The sequence below is a fragment of the Solanum dulcamara genome, chromosome 6 (genome assembly GCF_947179165.1).
Source record: "Solanum dulcamara chromosome 6, daSolDulc1.2, whole genome shotgun sequence".
NCBI classification, from domain to species: Eukaryota; Viridiplantae; Streptophyta; class Magnoliopsida; order Solanales; family Solanaceae; genus Solanum; species Solanum dulcamara.
Genome location: NC_077242.1, coordinates 29,332,449 through 29,347,814, shown reverse-complemented (window position 1 = coordinate 29,347,814; position 15,366 = coordinate 29,332,449). Strand labels below are relative to the sequence as shown.

The 15,366-nt window shown below is 36.7% G+C and overlaps 1 protein-coding gene and 1 pseudogene across 1 annotated transcript; one reads left to right on the top strand and one right to left on the bottom strand.

Moving 5' to 3' along the window:
• Positions 1-379: 379 nt before the first annotated feature.
• On the bottom strand, positions 380-1,931 carry LOC129892814 (embryo-specific protein ATS3A-like; annotated as a pseudogene).
• A 7,949-nt stretch (positions 1,932-9,880) lies between these two features.
• On the top strand, positions 9,881-15,094 carry LOC129893382 (uncharacterized). Its single transcript, XM_055968897.1, has 2 exons — positions 9,881-11,920; positions 14,818-15,094. The coding sequence occupies exon 1, from the start codon at positions 10,050-10,052 to the stop codon at positions 10,752-10,754; it is 705 nt and encodes a 234-aa protein (XP_055824872.1). The 5' UTR covers positions 9,881-10,049; the 3' UTR covers positions 10,755-11,920; positions 14,818-15,094.
• The last annotated feature ends 272 nt before the right edge of the window (positions 15,095-15,366 follow it).

Genomic DNA, 15,366 nt, shown 5'->3' with positions numbered 1-15,366 from the left:
TAACCTCTGAATTTGAAATCACTATTTATATATCGGGTATTATCATAATTTATAAGAACATTATGTAGTCTTAGTAAGAGGTAAAAAAGCTAAGAATTTACTCGATGTAAAATATTGTGTTTCAAGGTTTAATATTAAAATAATTTTAAAGGTTTTCTCCGTTTTTCCCAAGTCAAACCAACAATTTGAAATACTTACACTTTTTAGAAAATATCTAAATCAAATAGCAATGACGACTCGAAGCACTTCCTTTAACACAAAATGTGATTTAAAAACAGAAAATCTTATCTCTATATGTTCAAATTTAATAACTCAAAGTACATTCCAAGTTTAAAATTATCAGACTTTTATTTTCATAATTTTCATAGGACACTAAAGTCTACGAAGCTTCGTTTCCAAATATATTTCTCTTGCGTTTTAACCCAAAAGGCGTGACTTGTGTGTCACAAAGGTCCGATCCATGCCATACGCGACGAGGCAAATATCGTCGAAAATAAAATGTATTTGAGCTAAAATGAGGTCGTTCTAGGAGTTGGACTTGAGCAAAACCAGGACGCCAATCATCACTTCAGCCAATTTAAGATGGAGATAACAAATTGATGATTTAACACATTGACCAGTAACTTGAAACTGATCAATCATGCAGGATTGAAATGATTTTCTTGGAATGTCATCAAGAACTTGTGGCTCCAATGGATCAACCCTTCTAACATGTTTGGAATTCAAATGGTGCACTAAAATGTCATTGAAATTTTCATCACCAAACCTTAGCCTTACATTTTGTGGTGTCTGTTGTCTCTATTGTCACAAAAGAGCTGCATTACTCCTATAAAAATAATTGTCAATACATAGCAAATTTCAGCCAAATTAAAACCACCTTTTGTAACATTACATTAATAATGTTACGATTTTATTAAAGTGCAAAATTATGATACTCTATACGTTTCATATTATTTGACCCATATTGATTTGACACACTCCTTAAGGAAGTTTTAATTAGATTTCCATCTTATTAAACTAACTTTATTAATGATGTCTTGGAACTCTAAATTTGAAAACTACTCCCTCCGTTCATATTTATATGTCATCCTTATTAAAAATAGATGGTCTTTAGTATTTGTCATTTCACAAAATCAATGCATAAATGACATTATAATTCCTATTTTACCCTTGTGAGTTATTAACTTTGAAAATATATATTTGACCAACATGGAAAAACTAAGTAAATAATTCATGTCCATTGGTCAAATAATTAATTAATCAAAATAAATTAATTCATGTCCATTGATTGAAAATCTAACTTCAAAAAGTTTTAATTGGACGTGTATTTTACTAAACTAAGGTTATTAATAATGTCTTGAAATTTTAAATTTGACTACTACTACTTTATATAGTTATTTAATACTCCCTCTATTCCATATTAAGTGAATTTTTGAGGGATTTTTTATTGTTCAAAATAATTGAATTGTTCAATGTTCAAGATAAATGTTTGAATCTTTTTACATATTTGCCCTTTCATTTATTGAAGTTTTATATTTTCTAGGAAATAAATCACACTACTTGCAAAGTTATATTTATGATTTTAAAAAGGGCAATAGTGAAAAGTATGGTTCAAATTATGTTCTTAAATATTTTTCTTAATATGTGTGCATTACCTCACAAATTCATTTAATATGAAATGGAGGGAAAACTAAGAGAGCGTTTGATTTGAAGACAAGTAAAATTAAAAAAATTAAAAGCACTCAGACAATTTCAAAACTAATTAAATATATTATCATACTTTCTCTGTTGAAAGGCTATCATTTGTGGACTTGATGGAAGCCTCTGTACCTAAAGCAAGAAAGATGAAACTTGTGACAAAAATAATCAATGTTATTCCAAATTTACTTATTAACATCATCTTTAATTAATCTAATGAGATTAATTTGATATAAAAGAGAAATTAATTAAGAAGAACATTAATGAAACAAACACATACATACATATGTTATATAAGAACTTACTATCTATTTGATACTCATTCTTTGCTTCATATGGACAAAAAGGAAATACTCTTGGATGTTTTGATTACTTGAAGATAATAACCATCTTTTAATAATATTAATCGTCTTGTTTCAGTTGCTTTCAAAGATAATTAATTAATGCATATATTATGTACAGTAATTAATTTAAAACCATTCTTTAACTCATATCTTTTTAATTAATTCCATCACAAAGATATATACGACTTTTGATTAAATCACATCAAGATTTTCATACAAAGGAGTTCCTTTTTTAATTAAAAAAAAGGGGACAAAAGAAAAAAAGAAAGATAACAAGCTTGAGTGAACAACATACTATATATGCATCTCATATCCAAAAAGTCGTTTAGTAAGACGTATAAGAATAGTGTTGAATGTGATGTATTAATAATTCTGATATTAGTTATGCTGAAATTATTTTTATGCATTATTTTATTTGTTGTATTAGAAATAGCATATGTTGCATAATTTCTATAAAAAAATATTTATAAAAATATCATTCATTAATACGGTGAAAAGAATATGAAAAAGATATTAAAAAATATAAAATTTTGTCTTTAATCATACTAATGCATGCATTAGATATCCTAAACTCTATCAAATACTCCTTCCAATTCATAATAAATGAATTTCAAAGCTTTAGCACACATATTAAAAAAAAATTATTTTTATTTAATATTATTAATAAGAAGTATTTTTTCTAATAAGTAGTATTAAAGATAACCTTTCTTTGTCTCAAAGGAACGGATATTTTTGTAGAGAAAAATTCACTAGATCATTTTACGCTTTACAATGTTACGTTCTTAAAAGGTCATTCGGTTCGAAGAGATTAATAATGCAGAGATTAATTATGTAAAAATTAATATTGTGGTTTGGGTATTTATGAGTCGGTAATGGGTCAATTTTTTGATAAAATCAAAATTGAATCAATTTTAGTCGATTTCTAAACCAAACTAAAGTTAATATTACTAGTTTGGTTGTTCTTGATTTGTGGCGCCACTAAACTTATGTCTTGGGGCATAATTTGAGTCACTTTATAAATTGGGGAAATTTTGCAAATAACTACTATAATAAACTTAATTAGACTCTTTCGTTATAGTTTGCATATTTACGAATTGTAGCTATAGTTTAAGCTGTTTTGTTTGTATAATTCGTGGGTTTGTATAATTCACGGATAATTGAACTATGTTTGTATAAACTTGAAATAATGAATTTATACAAATACAAGCATTTAAACTTTAAACAGTTATACAAAAGTTATACAAATTTTGAATTATACAAACGTGCGAATTATACAAACTCGAGCCGTAATTAACGCTAAATATTAGTGGCGAATTGCAAATTAGCTAAACTATATCTATGTTAACTAATTAACTAGTATATGTTTGTTTATTTGCTTAATTTCCCCTTATAAATATAAGTGTTGGGCTTAATTTCTTTTGCCTTTGAACATAACTCGTGCTACTGTACTTATGCTTTGGGGTATAACTAATACCTTGGCTTAATTTCTTTTGCCTTGGGATGTAACTTGTGTCACTAAACTTATGCCTTGAGACATAGCTTGTGCAATTGAACTTATGCTTAAGACATAACTTATACCACTTAACTTATGTCTTGACGAAGTTTTTTTTTTTCCAGCTGTCAAGGACATTTTTGATCATTTTTATAACCTCTGAAAGGTAAAAATAGAAAACCAACAATTTTGAGGAACAAAAAATAAATATTACCCCAATTTATGGCATTTGTGCGAGTGACCCAAATTAAATCAACATAACAATTCAATTTTTAATAAAAAAGTTTATGCAAGTATTAAATATTATTTATTGTCTCATTTTACTATAATTATCTACGCAAGACATTATCTTACATTGAGACCTGATTCTTTTTTTTTTAATCATCAAGTAAGTGAATTTTTTTTTTAATAATGAATAATGATGAGATTCAATCTCAGAACCTCTACTTGTTCTGAACCGTATTAAAGTGTATAACTATTTCATCTAAAAGCTCAAGCAGTTAAAAAGAGCACACTTTTTATTTACTTTAATAATTATATACTCAACACTGTTAACATAAAGTTCCCTTTCTGCAAAATATGGAAACAAAAGTTTGAAGGAGGTAAATGCAAAATGACTCAAAGTTTGCATTTGTGTTCTAGAAAGCAAATGCAGCTGACATAATCCAAACACAAATTGAAGGCCAAATAGATTGTTACAAATACTTTTGACTACTTCAAGCCTCAAGGTCCATAGTTTACATTTTAGATTGTTAAAATTTTAAGCCGTCTGTAGAAGATACCAAGCAATACAATGCCAAATTTCCAGCTAAGACATCATTTTTAAAAATTATTTTGATGTCACTGTTAGCACCCAATTTTGACCGACCTATAATTACTTTTCGAATCACTATCTTAATAGATAAATATTTTTTAAAATTATTTCTTTATTAAATAAATAAATAAATTTATATTTAGTTTTATCCATTAAATCGTATATCTTGATATTCGTAATTTATAATATTTTGCTATTTATTAATATTATTACTATTATCTTTATTATTCTTATTTTTTTTATGTAACAAGTTTCATACATTCAAATATTTTTACGTGTCTATTTTACTGTATATGTGTGTGTATTTGCTTTATGTAAAAAAAAATATTACCTAACTAAGTTTATTTTATAATTTACTTATTCATATTAATATATATATATATATATATATATATATATATATATATATATATTACATATCTATTTTAATACGTCTTATGTATATATGCATATAAAAGGTTGTTACTTAAGTTTATTATATTTTTACTTGTTTATGTTAATATATATTACACATCTATTTTAGTACGTATTATATACATACGTACATTATATATATATATATATATATATACACACACACACACACACATATATATATACATACATTTACATAGTATATACATAAGTATTTACTTTATATATAAAAAATATTAATCGATAAAGTTTATGATTTTTACTTATTCAATATATATACTATGTTATTAGTTAGATGACAATCTATTTAATTTTTCCTCAATTTTTATTTTAAGCATAGTCCTTTTAATTCAATTTATTAAAATTCTAGTCAAATAACTTCCGATTAGTTATTACTCTAGCCTAATCGATTTCAATATGGTCTATTTTTTAAATCTCAATTTCAATCTCATCCGTTCGTTTGATTGATCAAGCGGCTCCCATTCATTCTTATCTTTTTCACACCCTAAACCTAAACTAATGGTTTTTTTTCTCTCTAATCATCTTCTAAACAAAAGAGGAAGATCTAACTCTCTCTCTCTAAACTCTCCTCATCACCTCCTCCAAATGACAAGATCCGTCGCCTCCCAGCCACTATGCACGTCTCTTCTCCTCCACGACGTCGCCCTCCTCCGACAGCAACATGGACGGCAGCATGAGCAGCCGCACGAACAGCAGCAGCAGCAATAGCAGCACGAACAGCAGCAGCAGCCAGCGATGGCAGCTACTCCTCAACGTCGCAGCCTCTTCTCCGTTGAAGATGACGAGCAGCAGCAACAAGGAGCATCGATGCTCCAGTCAACTTTCCAGTAGCTCCGATCATCAGCAACCAAATCGGCAAGCAACGGCAACAACCGGCAGCAACATCACCAACAGCTGCAGCATCTCCGACCTCCGGCAGTTCCTCCGCCAGGATTCCGATCAACCGTTGCGAGAGGGACGACAAAGAACACCATAGATAAAGATTGGTTAAAATGGAGTTTTGAGATTTTGATTGGTTAACAGATTTGTCCAGGTTCGATCTTTTACTTATTTATTATCTCTTCTTTTAACAAGTTTTCTTAATTTACTTGTGGTTTTTCAATATAAGATTCATTATTTCAATTGCATGCTTGTTTATGTTGAAGTAATTAGTAATGGGTATTAGCAGACCCTTCAATTTTCTTTTACACTGTTGGAATTGTTGGCCTCATATTTCTTATTATTCAATTTGATTGCTTTTCCTTAAGTAGTTTTAAAGAATAAAATTTCTGTCATTATTAATTTTTGAGTCAGTCTTCTGTTTAAACATTTTTCATTTTTTGTTACTCGTCTCTTTGTGGTTAATTTGCTATAATTTTGGATGCTAAATACTTTGGTGAATTAACTTCGCATTTTATAAGATTCTTCCTTTATTTGAATGACTTCGGTGTTACCATTACTCATATATTAGTACACTAATTTGGTCTTACCCTTAATAGATTTGATTGCTTCACTTGTTTTATTATGGTAAATCTCAGTATATGATAGTGAACATTAATTTTACATTTATTTCTACTTATAATTTGACTATTTCTCAGATTAAGTCTGAATAATTTTTTGTACAATTATTGACAATGGATCCGTCTTGGCATGATATGTGAGACTTTTTTTTGACAAATATTAATTTTATTTCATGACTTTTTCACAAATTGAGCCTGTTGCAGTCAACGTCAGAGACTAGGGTGAGTACTTGGAGTTTTTGAATCATTCCTGTCTCCTTCAGCATGGATGGCCCATCTTTTGCCTTCTGAGACTAGCCAGTTGTTATATATATTTTTGGTCCAGTTTCGGGACTCTTACCGGAATTTTATTTTGTAGCAGCTCTGTACTTGTGGCTTCCAGGTTCTGGAAGGGATCTTAGTTGTTTAAAACATGTTTTGGTTTACTTCTGCTTATTCATTCTGTTTACTTTTACAATTTGATACTCTTATTTAGTTTCTGCCCTCAAAACTATTACTTGAAGTTCCAGGTTGATGGGTTGACTTACCTACTAGAGGGTTATAGTAGGTGCCATCATGACCTAAGGAATTGGGTCGTGACAAGTTGGTATCAGAGCCCCAGGTTCATTGGTCTCACTTGTACAGAGCTAACATCTAGTAGAGTCTCATAGATAGGTGCGGAGACGTCCGTAACTTATCTTCGGGAGGCTACATGATGTCATTAGGAACATTCTGTATGTTGTATCATTTCGTGCAATGTTGTGTCTTATTGATTTTGTGAAATCTCATTTGTTCCAGTCTTTCGCAAGAATGGTTCGTACGCGCGGTACCACCGGTCGTGATAATGCACCAAGGCCTGATATGCCTAGAGGTCGTCCTCGTGGGACAGGTAGAGGAGCAGTACCAGCTCCTGACCCGGAGATAGAGCTGGAGCTGGTAGAGGAGCATCAGGATGCTCCTATTCTTACTCAGCCAGAGGGACCACCACCACCAACATAACTTCCAACTGCACCAGTTATGACCCCAGCACTACAGGCAATGATTGTGCAGCTCCTCACGGCTATTGGAGTTGTACCACAGGCCCCGGGCATACCAGCACCGCGGGATCCGCTTGTTCAGTCGGTACCTGAGGTTCATCTGCCTCTACCAGTTGTTACACCCCCACCAGCAGTTCCAAAGGGTATGATGTCATTACAGGATCAGAAGATGTTAGGGGTATTTCAGAGGCTGTCGCCCCTAACATTTTCTAGAGCCATTGGCGAGGATGCCATGGAGTTCTTGAGTACCTGTCAAGAGCAGCTCTATTCCTTGGGTCTTGTGGAGTCCAGAGGCGCTGACTTCACTACTCACCAGTTTAGAGGGGCAGCCAGACAGTGGTGACGCTCTTATTTGCAGTCCAGACCAGATGGGTCACCACTATTGATATGGGCCCAGTTCTCAAAGGTTTACTTGGCTCGATACATCCCTAGGAGTGTTTGGGACTGACTTTGGGATCAGTTTACTCTATTGGAGCAGGGCCACATGATGATTGTAGAGTACAAGGCTAGATTTCATCAGCTTTCCCGACATACCACTATGATTCTATCCATTGAAGAGGAGCGGGTACGATGTTTTGTGCATGGATTGAGACCTTACCTGAGGTTGGGTACTGAGCACCTTATTTCTGCGGGCCGCACTTTTCTGGATGTGGTAGATTATGCCTGCACGATCGAAATTATTTATCGCCAAGCCCAAGAGGGCATCGATAAGAGACCCAAGCATCATGGTAGCTTCAGTGGGTCCCATTCTAGAGGCCATGATAGTTATGATAGGCCCCGCCAGTGATTCCAACAAGATAGGTACCAGTAGGGTCAGTCCCATTGGCCGATTTAGGCCGCCCTGCCAGTAGTTGAGGGTAGTCAGCCCTGTTTAGGGGGTTCCACCGGAGGGCAAAGCTCGAAGGGATCATATCCTCTTTTTTCCTACTACGGATGAGTTATCACGGGTCGCTCATCTTTAGGATGTTTCGATTGTGGCTCACTAGAGCACTAGGCTAGGGAGTGTCCCGACCGGGCTAGACCGTTGGTAGTAGAACCACCTCTACCAGAAGATATAGATCGGGGTTACGGCCGCGGCGATGGTCATTATGGTATTCAGGGAGGTTCCCGGGGAGGCAGGTTAGGTGGTAGGGTGAATGTTCATGGCGGAGGCCGACAGGGCCACTTCTGTGTTGCTCCGGTGAGGGCAAAGGCTGAGGCATCAAATATGTTATTACAGGTACTATCCTTATTTGTTAGCAGACTGCTTCAGCTTTATTTGATCCAGGTTCCACATATTCCTATGTGTCTATATATTTTGCTCCATGTTTGGGTATTCCTTATGAGTCACTTGAGGTTCCGTTACATGTTTCGACCCCAGTAGGGGATTCTTTACTAGTGGATCAGGTTTGTAGATCTTGTGCAGTGACTATTCAGGGGCATGAGATTTGGGCAGATCTTATTTTACTTGATATGCTGGACTTTGATGTTATTCTGGGAATGTATTAGCTATCCCCTTATCATGCAGTTTTGGACTGTTATGCCAAGACTGTTACATTATCCATGCCTGGTATTCCCCCGGTCTTGTGGCAGGGTGTTTATAGTCGCTCACCGACTGGGATCATATCCTTTATGTGGGCCCGATGGCTAGTTGCGTCCGGGTGCTTGGCGTACTTAGCATATGTTCATGATGTGTCCAGTGAGGCCCCTACTATTGATTCAGTTCCTGTGGTTAGGGAGTATACTGATGTCTTCCCTACTGACCTACCTGGTTTACCCCCAAAGAGAGATATTGACTTTGCCATAGATTTGGAGCCGGAAACTAAGCCTATTTCTATACCACCTTATCGTATGGCCCCTGCAGAGCTCAAAGAGCTCAGCGTGCAGCTTGAGGATCTTCTAAGTAAGGGATTTATTCGCCCTAGTGTGTCACTGTGGGGTGCACCTGTCTTATTTGTTAAGAAGAAGGATGAGAATATGCGGATGTGTGTTGATTAAAGGTAACTGAACAAGGTGATGGTGAAAAACCGTTACCCCATGCCTCGTATCGATGATCTATTCAATCAGCTTTAGGGTGTGATTATGTTTTCTAAGATTGACTTGAGGTCTGGATACCATCAGTTGTGGATTAGAGCAGCCGATATTCCTAAGACTGCTTTTCAGACTTGCTATGGCCACTATGAGTTTCTTGTGATGTCTTTTGGGCTTACTAATGCCCCCACAACTTTTATAGACCTTATGACTCGAGTATTCATACCTTATCTTGACTCCTTCGTGATTGTATTCATCGATGACATACTGGTATACTCGCGGAGTAGGGAGAAGCACGAGCACAACTTGAGGGTTGTGCTCCAGACTTTGAGAGATCAGCAGCTTTATGCTAAATTCTCAAAATGTGAGTTTTGGTTGAGTCTGTGGCATTTCTGGGACATGTGGTGTCCAGAGAGTGTATCAGAGTGGATTCGGCGAAGATTGAGGCTATTTGTGGTTGGGCTGGGCCCACTTCTATTATGGAGATTCAGAGTTTCATTGGATTAGCTGGGTATTATAGACGATTCATTGAGGGTTTCTCTACCATTACAACCCCATTGAACCCCATTGACCCGTTTGACCCACCAAGATGTTTCCTTTGTGTGGTCCGAGGAGTGTAAGTCGAGCTTTCGAAAGCTTAAGGATTTGCTTATCACCGCTCCTGTTCTGACTCTACCTATTGAGAGAGAGATCTTTTCGGTATATTGTGACACTTCTGGTGTAGGTCTTGGGTATGTACTGATGCAGCGTGGCCAAGTTATTGCTTATGATTCCAGACAATTGAGAGTGCACGAGCGCAACTACCCCACCCATGACTTGGAACTAGTAACGGTTATTTTCGCGCTTAAGATGTGGAGGCACTGCTTATATGGAGTCCATTGCAAGATATATACAAATTACCATAGCTTACAGTACATTATGATTCAACAAGATCTTAATTCTAGACAGCGGCGTTGGATTGAGCTACTGGCCGATTATGACATCTCTATTCTTTACCACCTGGGCAAGGCGAATGTAGTAGCGGATTCCTTGAGCTGGAAGACAGGGAGTATGGGTAGTTTAGCTTACTTGTCTGCTGCGAAGCGACCCCTAGCCTTGGACATCCAGTATTTGGCTAATCGGATGGTCAGGTTGGACATCTCAGATTCCGAACTGATTTTGGCTTTTATGGGAGCTCAATCATCTCTATTGGACCAGATTCATGGCCGACAGTTTGAGGATGGATCATTGGTAAAGCTTCGAGAATTAGTATTGCGAGGCGAGGGTGGCCAAGCTTCTATAGATTCGGATGTCATACTACGGTTCGATGGTCACCTTTGTGTTCCTAGAGTTGGAGACTTCATTCAGTTGATCCTTCACGAGGCCCACAATTCCAAATATTCTATCCATCTGGGCACCGTGAAGATGTATCGAGATTTGAGACAACATTACTGTGGAGTGGTATGAAGAGAGATATAGCTGAGTATGTATTCCATTGTTTAAGTTTCCAGTAGGTTAAGGCGGAGCATCAGAGACCTGGTAGAGTTTTTCAGAGATTACCCATTCCCGAGTGGAAATAGGAAGGAATTACCATGGACTTCGTGATGGGATTTCCTCGATCATCCAGAGGTAATGATGGTATTTGGGTCATCATTGATCGATTGACCAAGTCAGCACATTTCTTGCCAGTATGGTCCACTTTTACTGCAGATCATCTAGCTCGAATCTATATTCAGAAGGTGGTCCATACGGAGTACCGATATTCATTATATCAGATAAGGGATCTCAATTTACTTCCAGTTTCTGGAGGGCCTTTCATAGAGAGTTGGGCACCTGGGTTGATCTTAGTACGGTATTTCATCCACAAACCGACGGTCAGTCAGAGTGTACTATTTAGGTTCTGGAGGATATGTTGCAAGCTTGTGTATTATAGTTCAAGGGTCATTGGGAGCAGTACTTAGCTTTGGCAGAGTTTGCATACAACAATAGCTACCATTCTAGTATTCAGATGGCCCCGTTTGAAGCCTTATATGGTAGGCGTTGTCGTACTCTGGTTGGTTGGTTTGAGTCTTTAGAACCTGGGCCACACAGTACCAATTTACTTCGGGATGCCATAGGAAGAGTTCGGGTTATTCAAGAGAGGTTGAGAATAGCTCAGAATAGACACTAGAGTTATGCTGATCGCAGGCGTCGGCCCTTACGCTTTGAGGTGGGAGATCGGGTATTCTTACAGGTATCGCCCTTGAAGGGCGTGATGAGATTCGGTAGGCGGGGTAAGCTTAGCCCTAGATATATTGGGCCGTTTGAGATTCTAAGGAGAGTTGGAGAGGTTGCTTATGAGTTGGCTTTGCCATTAGTATTTTCAACTATACACCCTGTTTTTCATGTTTTTATGCTGCGCTGGTACATTCCAAATGAGTCTCACGTGCTTCAGTATGACTCTATTGAGTTGGATGATCGCCTGACTTTTGTTGAGGAGCCAATTGCTATTCTTGCTAGAGATGTTTGCCAGCTTCATTGTAAGTCCATCCCTGTAATTGAGGTCCAGTGGCGCCATCGTCCGATCGAGGAGGCTACATAGGAGACCGAGCAGGAGATGCGGGAGCAGTTCCCCAGCTTATTTGACCCTCCAGGTATACTCTTGTCCTTACTTTCGCGGACGAAAGTTCTTTTAGTAGTGGATGTTGTAATGACCCTGAAGGTTATTTTTTTGGAATTTTTGTAAAATGACCATTTTACCCCTTCTTTTAGATGCCCTGAGTCGTTTCTGATTGTTACCAGGTGTTGATTTTTAGAAAATCCCATAAAAAGTTAAGTCCTTAGAAATTTTGAGTTTCATAAGCTTTAAGTATTAAAAAGTGGTATTTGGGGTCAATTGGAGCTACGGGTCTCGGAATGGAATTCCATCAATTCCAGCAGCTCCGAAATGTCGAAATAGGCTTAGGAGACTTTACAGAATCAGTTTTGGAGTTGTAACGAGGATTTGAGGCCTTGAGTTGAGAATTTGAGGAACTTTAAGCCAAGGTTTGACTTTGGTCAACTTTTGGAGTTCCAATGATCGGAATGGAATTCCGAAAACTCCGTTGGATTCGGGAGATGAATTTTGGTCTGGAAGAAGTGTTGGTTGAATTTTTAGAGGTCCCGAGTCCTTTTTGGTATTTTGAAGGCCTAAGTTGATTTAGTTGCGACTTTTCGAGTTTTGGGTCAATGAGATCTCAAATTCAAATTCTGATGGTTCCATCAGCTCCAGAATGACCAAATTAGGCTAGTAGCGCTGTCGGAATGACTATCGAGGCAATCGATACAAGTTTGGGGCCATTTGACACTTTTGACTTTGAAAGTTAGCCTATGGTTGACTTTGGTCAACATTCTTGGAAAACGCGCTCGAATGAAAATTCTGACAGCGCGGTTAGTTTCAGAATGTTGATTTTGGTCTATAACGACCCTTCGTTCGCTTTTCAAGGCTTTCAGACTAATATTGAGGCCCGTTGTGGAATATGACTTAAAAGAGCTCTTGGATGTGGGATCCACTTTTTATTCAAATGATCTCGTATGAGAATTCTGAATTCTCCATTGAGTCCAGAATATCGAATTTAGTGGGGTATCATATCGGGTTTATTTTTATCGGATTCCGAACGAATCCCGAGCACCCTATCGGAGATTTTGGAATTTTCCAAAATCTGCATAAAGACAGCAACAGCCCCCTTGTTTTGGGGATATTTCCTCCAACTTTAAAACCCCATACTTGAGCATTAGGGCTCCAAATTGGGTGATTCAAAAGGCAAAATTATGAGGTTTTTCGTGGAAAACGCATTGGAGAGATTGAAAACTGATTTGGAGCATTTGATTCAGGTAAAAATCATGATTTTAATTGCAGTTGTGTCCATTTTCGGATTGAGTCTTTGAAGAACTTTGAGTAATTGATTCTTGACCTATATAAATCCGATTTTGGTGATTCAAGGGTCTAAATTCAAGAGAATTTCGTGAGGAATCTCATGGTAATCAGAAATGCGAGGAGAAGCTTCATTTGAGGTAAAAATGCATTTTTAGTTACTGATTTAATCATTTTCGGAATGAAATTTTGTGAAATTTTGGAAGAGTGTATCTTGGTCAATATAACTTCGTTTTGAGTGATTCTTGAGGCTAAATTGTGGAGTTTTTCGCAAGGAACTTCATGGTGTAATTTGTTTTGATTGAAAGATTTTTGTTTTTGAGAAATCGACGTGTAAAGAGGCTGCCTTATATTGTTTTCTTAGTTTAAAAATGTGGGAATTGATTGTTTGATCGTCTTACATAATTTTCCACCCCGAATTATGTTATAAATCTGATTTGTGAGCTTGGGGTGACGTTTAAAACCTGTTTTGGGGGTCAAATCCAGAATTTTGTATGTGGGTCCCACATTTTCCATTTTAGACTCTATAATTGGCCTGTCTCCAGAAATTATGAAATTAGTGTCTAAACGATTGTATTGACGTCGTGGTTCTATTTTTGACACCTTGGAAATATTCCGAGATAGTTCGGAAGGAAAAAGCTTCGGCACAGTGATTTGGAGCCCACATGTTTAGCCTATAGGTAGGCTTCAGTTTTACCTTTCTTTAGATTGAGCTAGAATGTGTGAAAGCATATTGAAATAGTTAGAATTTGGGTTGGGTAGTTTGATTGTATATCTTAGGTGTTAGAAATCATGCTTTAAGCTTATTATCGTGTTTTTAGATATTTAGAAGTATGTGTATCTTGTCGATATTTGTTAGTATTATAAGGAGAGTTGAATGAGCATGTTTTTGATACTGTGGGGTATGTTGGCCTTAGTATAGGATGTAAACTTCCTTTAGATGTCCGGACGTCGCTCTGGTGGACTTAGATCCTTGTAGAATGGTGTAGCGGGCTAGTGCCTAGTAGTTTGGCCTTAGTTAGGCGTTACCCTTGCTCTTAAAAATATATTTATCCCTAAGTTGATATAATTTTGACTTTCGTGTTGCGTTGGTAATATTAAATTTCATGATCGTTGACTTTGACTCCAATTCCAGCTTTGGCGGCATATCGGTTAACTTATTTGGGAAAAGATTTTTTTGGTACTGTTGTATTCTAGTTGGGGAGTAGAATGTTTGGCATCATGGGATAAATTATCTGTGAGCATCCGGGTATAAAGTCCCGGCCTCCATTCTGAATTATCGGGGAGCATCCAGGTACTCAACCCCGGCCTCTACCGACTTGCTAGTATGACGAGCATCCGGGTATCCAGTCTTGGCCTCGATCATATCGATGTATTACAACTAGGGTTCATCCGAGTTTTTATTTAACTTGCGCACGAGTGTTCCGGCTGGGCTTATGGGGCCCAGTGGGGTATAATTAGCTGTAGTTCTCATAGGTAGTACTCTTTCCTCTTTTGATTCTTATGTTGACTCCTATTTAGGCTATTCTCCTATTACATATTATTTTTATCTTTTCTGCTCAATCGGCCTATGATGCCTACTGGGTACCTATTGTCTTGGTACTCATACTACACTCTACATTTACTTTCGTGATGCAGGACCGAGTACCAGCTATCGCCGTGGATAAATCGAGCCCGTTGCAGTCAACTTTGGAGACTAGGGTGAGTACTTGGCATTTTTGGATCAATCCTGTCTTCTTCAACATGGATGGCCCGTCTTTTGCCTTTTGAGACTAGCCAGTTGTTATACATATTTTCGGTCCACTTTCGGGACTTGTACCCAAATTTTATTTTTTAGCAGCTCTGTACTTGTGGCTTCCAGGTTCTGGGAGGGATCTTTAGTTGTTTAAAATATGTTTTGGTTTACTTCTGCTTATTCATTCTGTTTACTTTTATAATTCGATACTCTTATTTAGTTTCTGCCCTCAAACCCATTACTTGAAGTTTTGGGTTGACGCGTTGGCTTACCTACTAGAGGGTTATAGTAGGTACCATCATGACCTAAGGAATTGGGTCATGACAGTTTGCATATTGATGAAAATCCTACTAATTGGTTAGTAATCTTTTTCTTATTATATTACTAGTCTTTACTTTAAGTTCTTGCATAGTATGTATAGCTTGTTAAATAAAGATATGGAAAGCATCCAG

Bases quoted from the DNA above. Each gene is read 5' to 3' on its own strand.
- LOC129893382 (XM_055968897.1), top strand. From the start codon at position 10,050: ATGCAGCGTGGCCAAGTTATTGCTTATGATTCCAGACAATTGAGAGTG.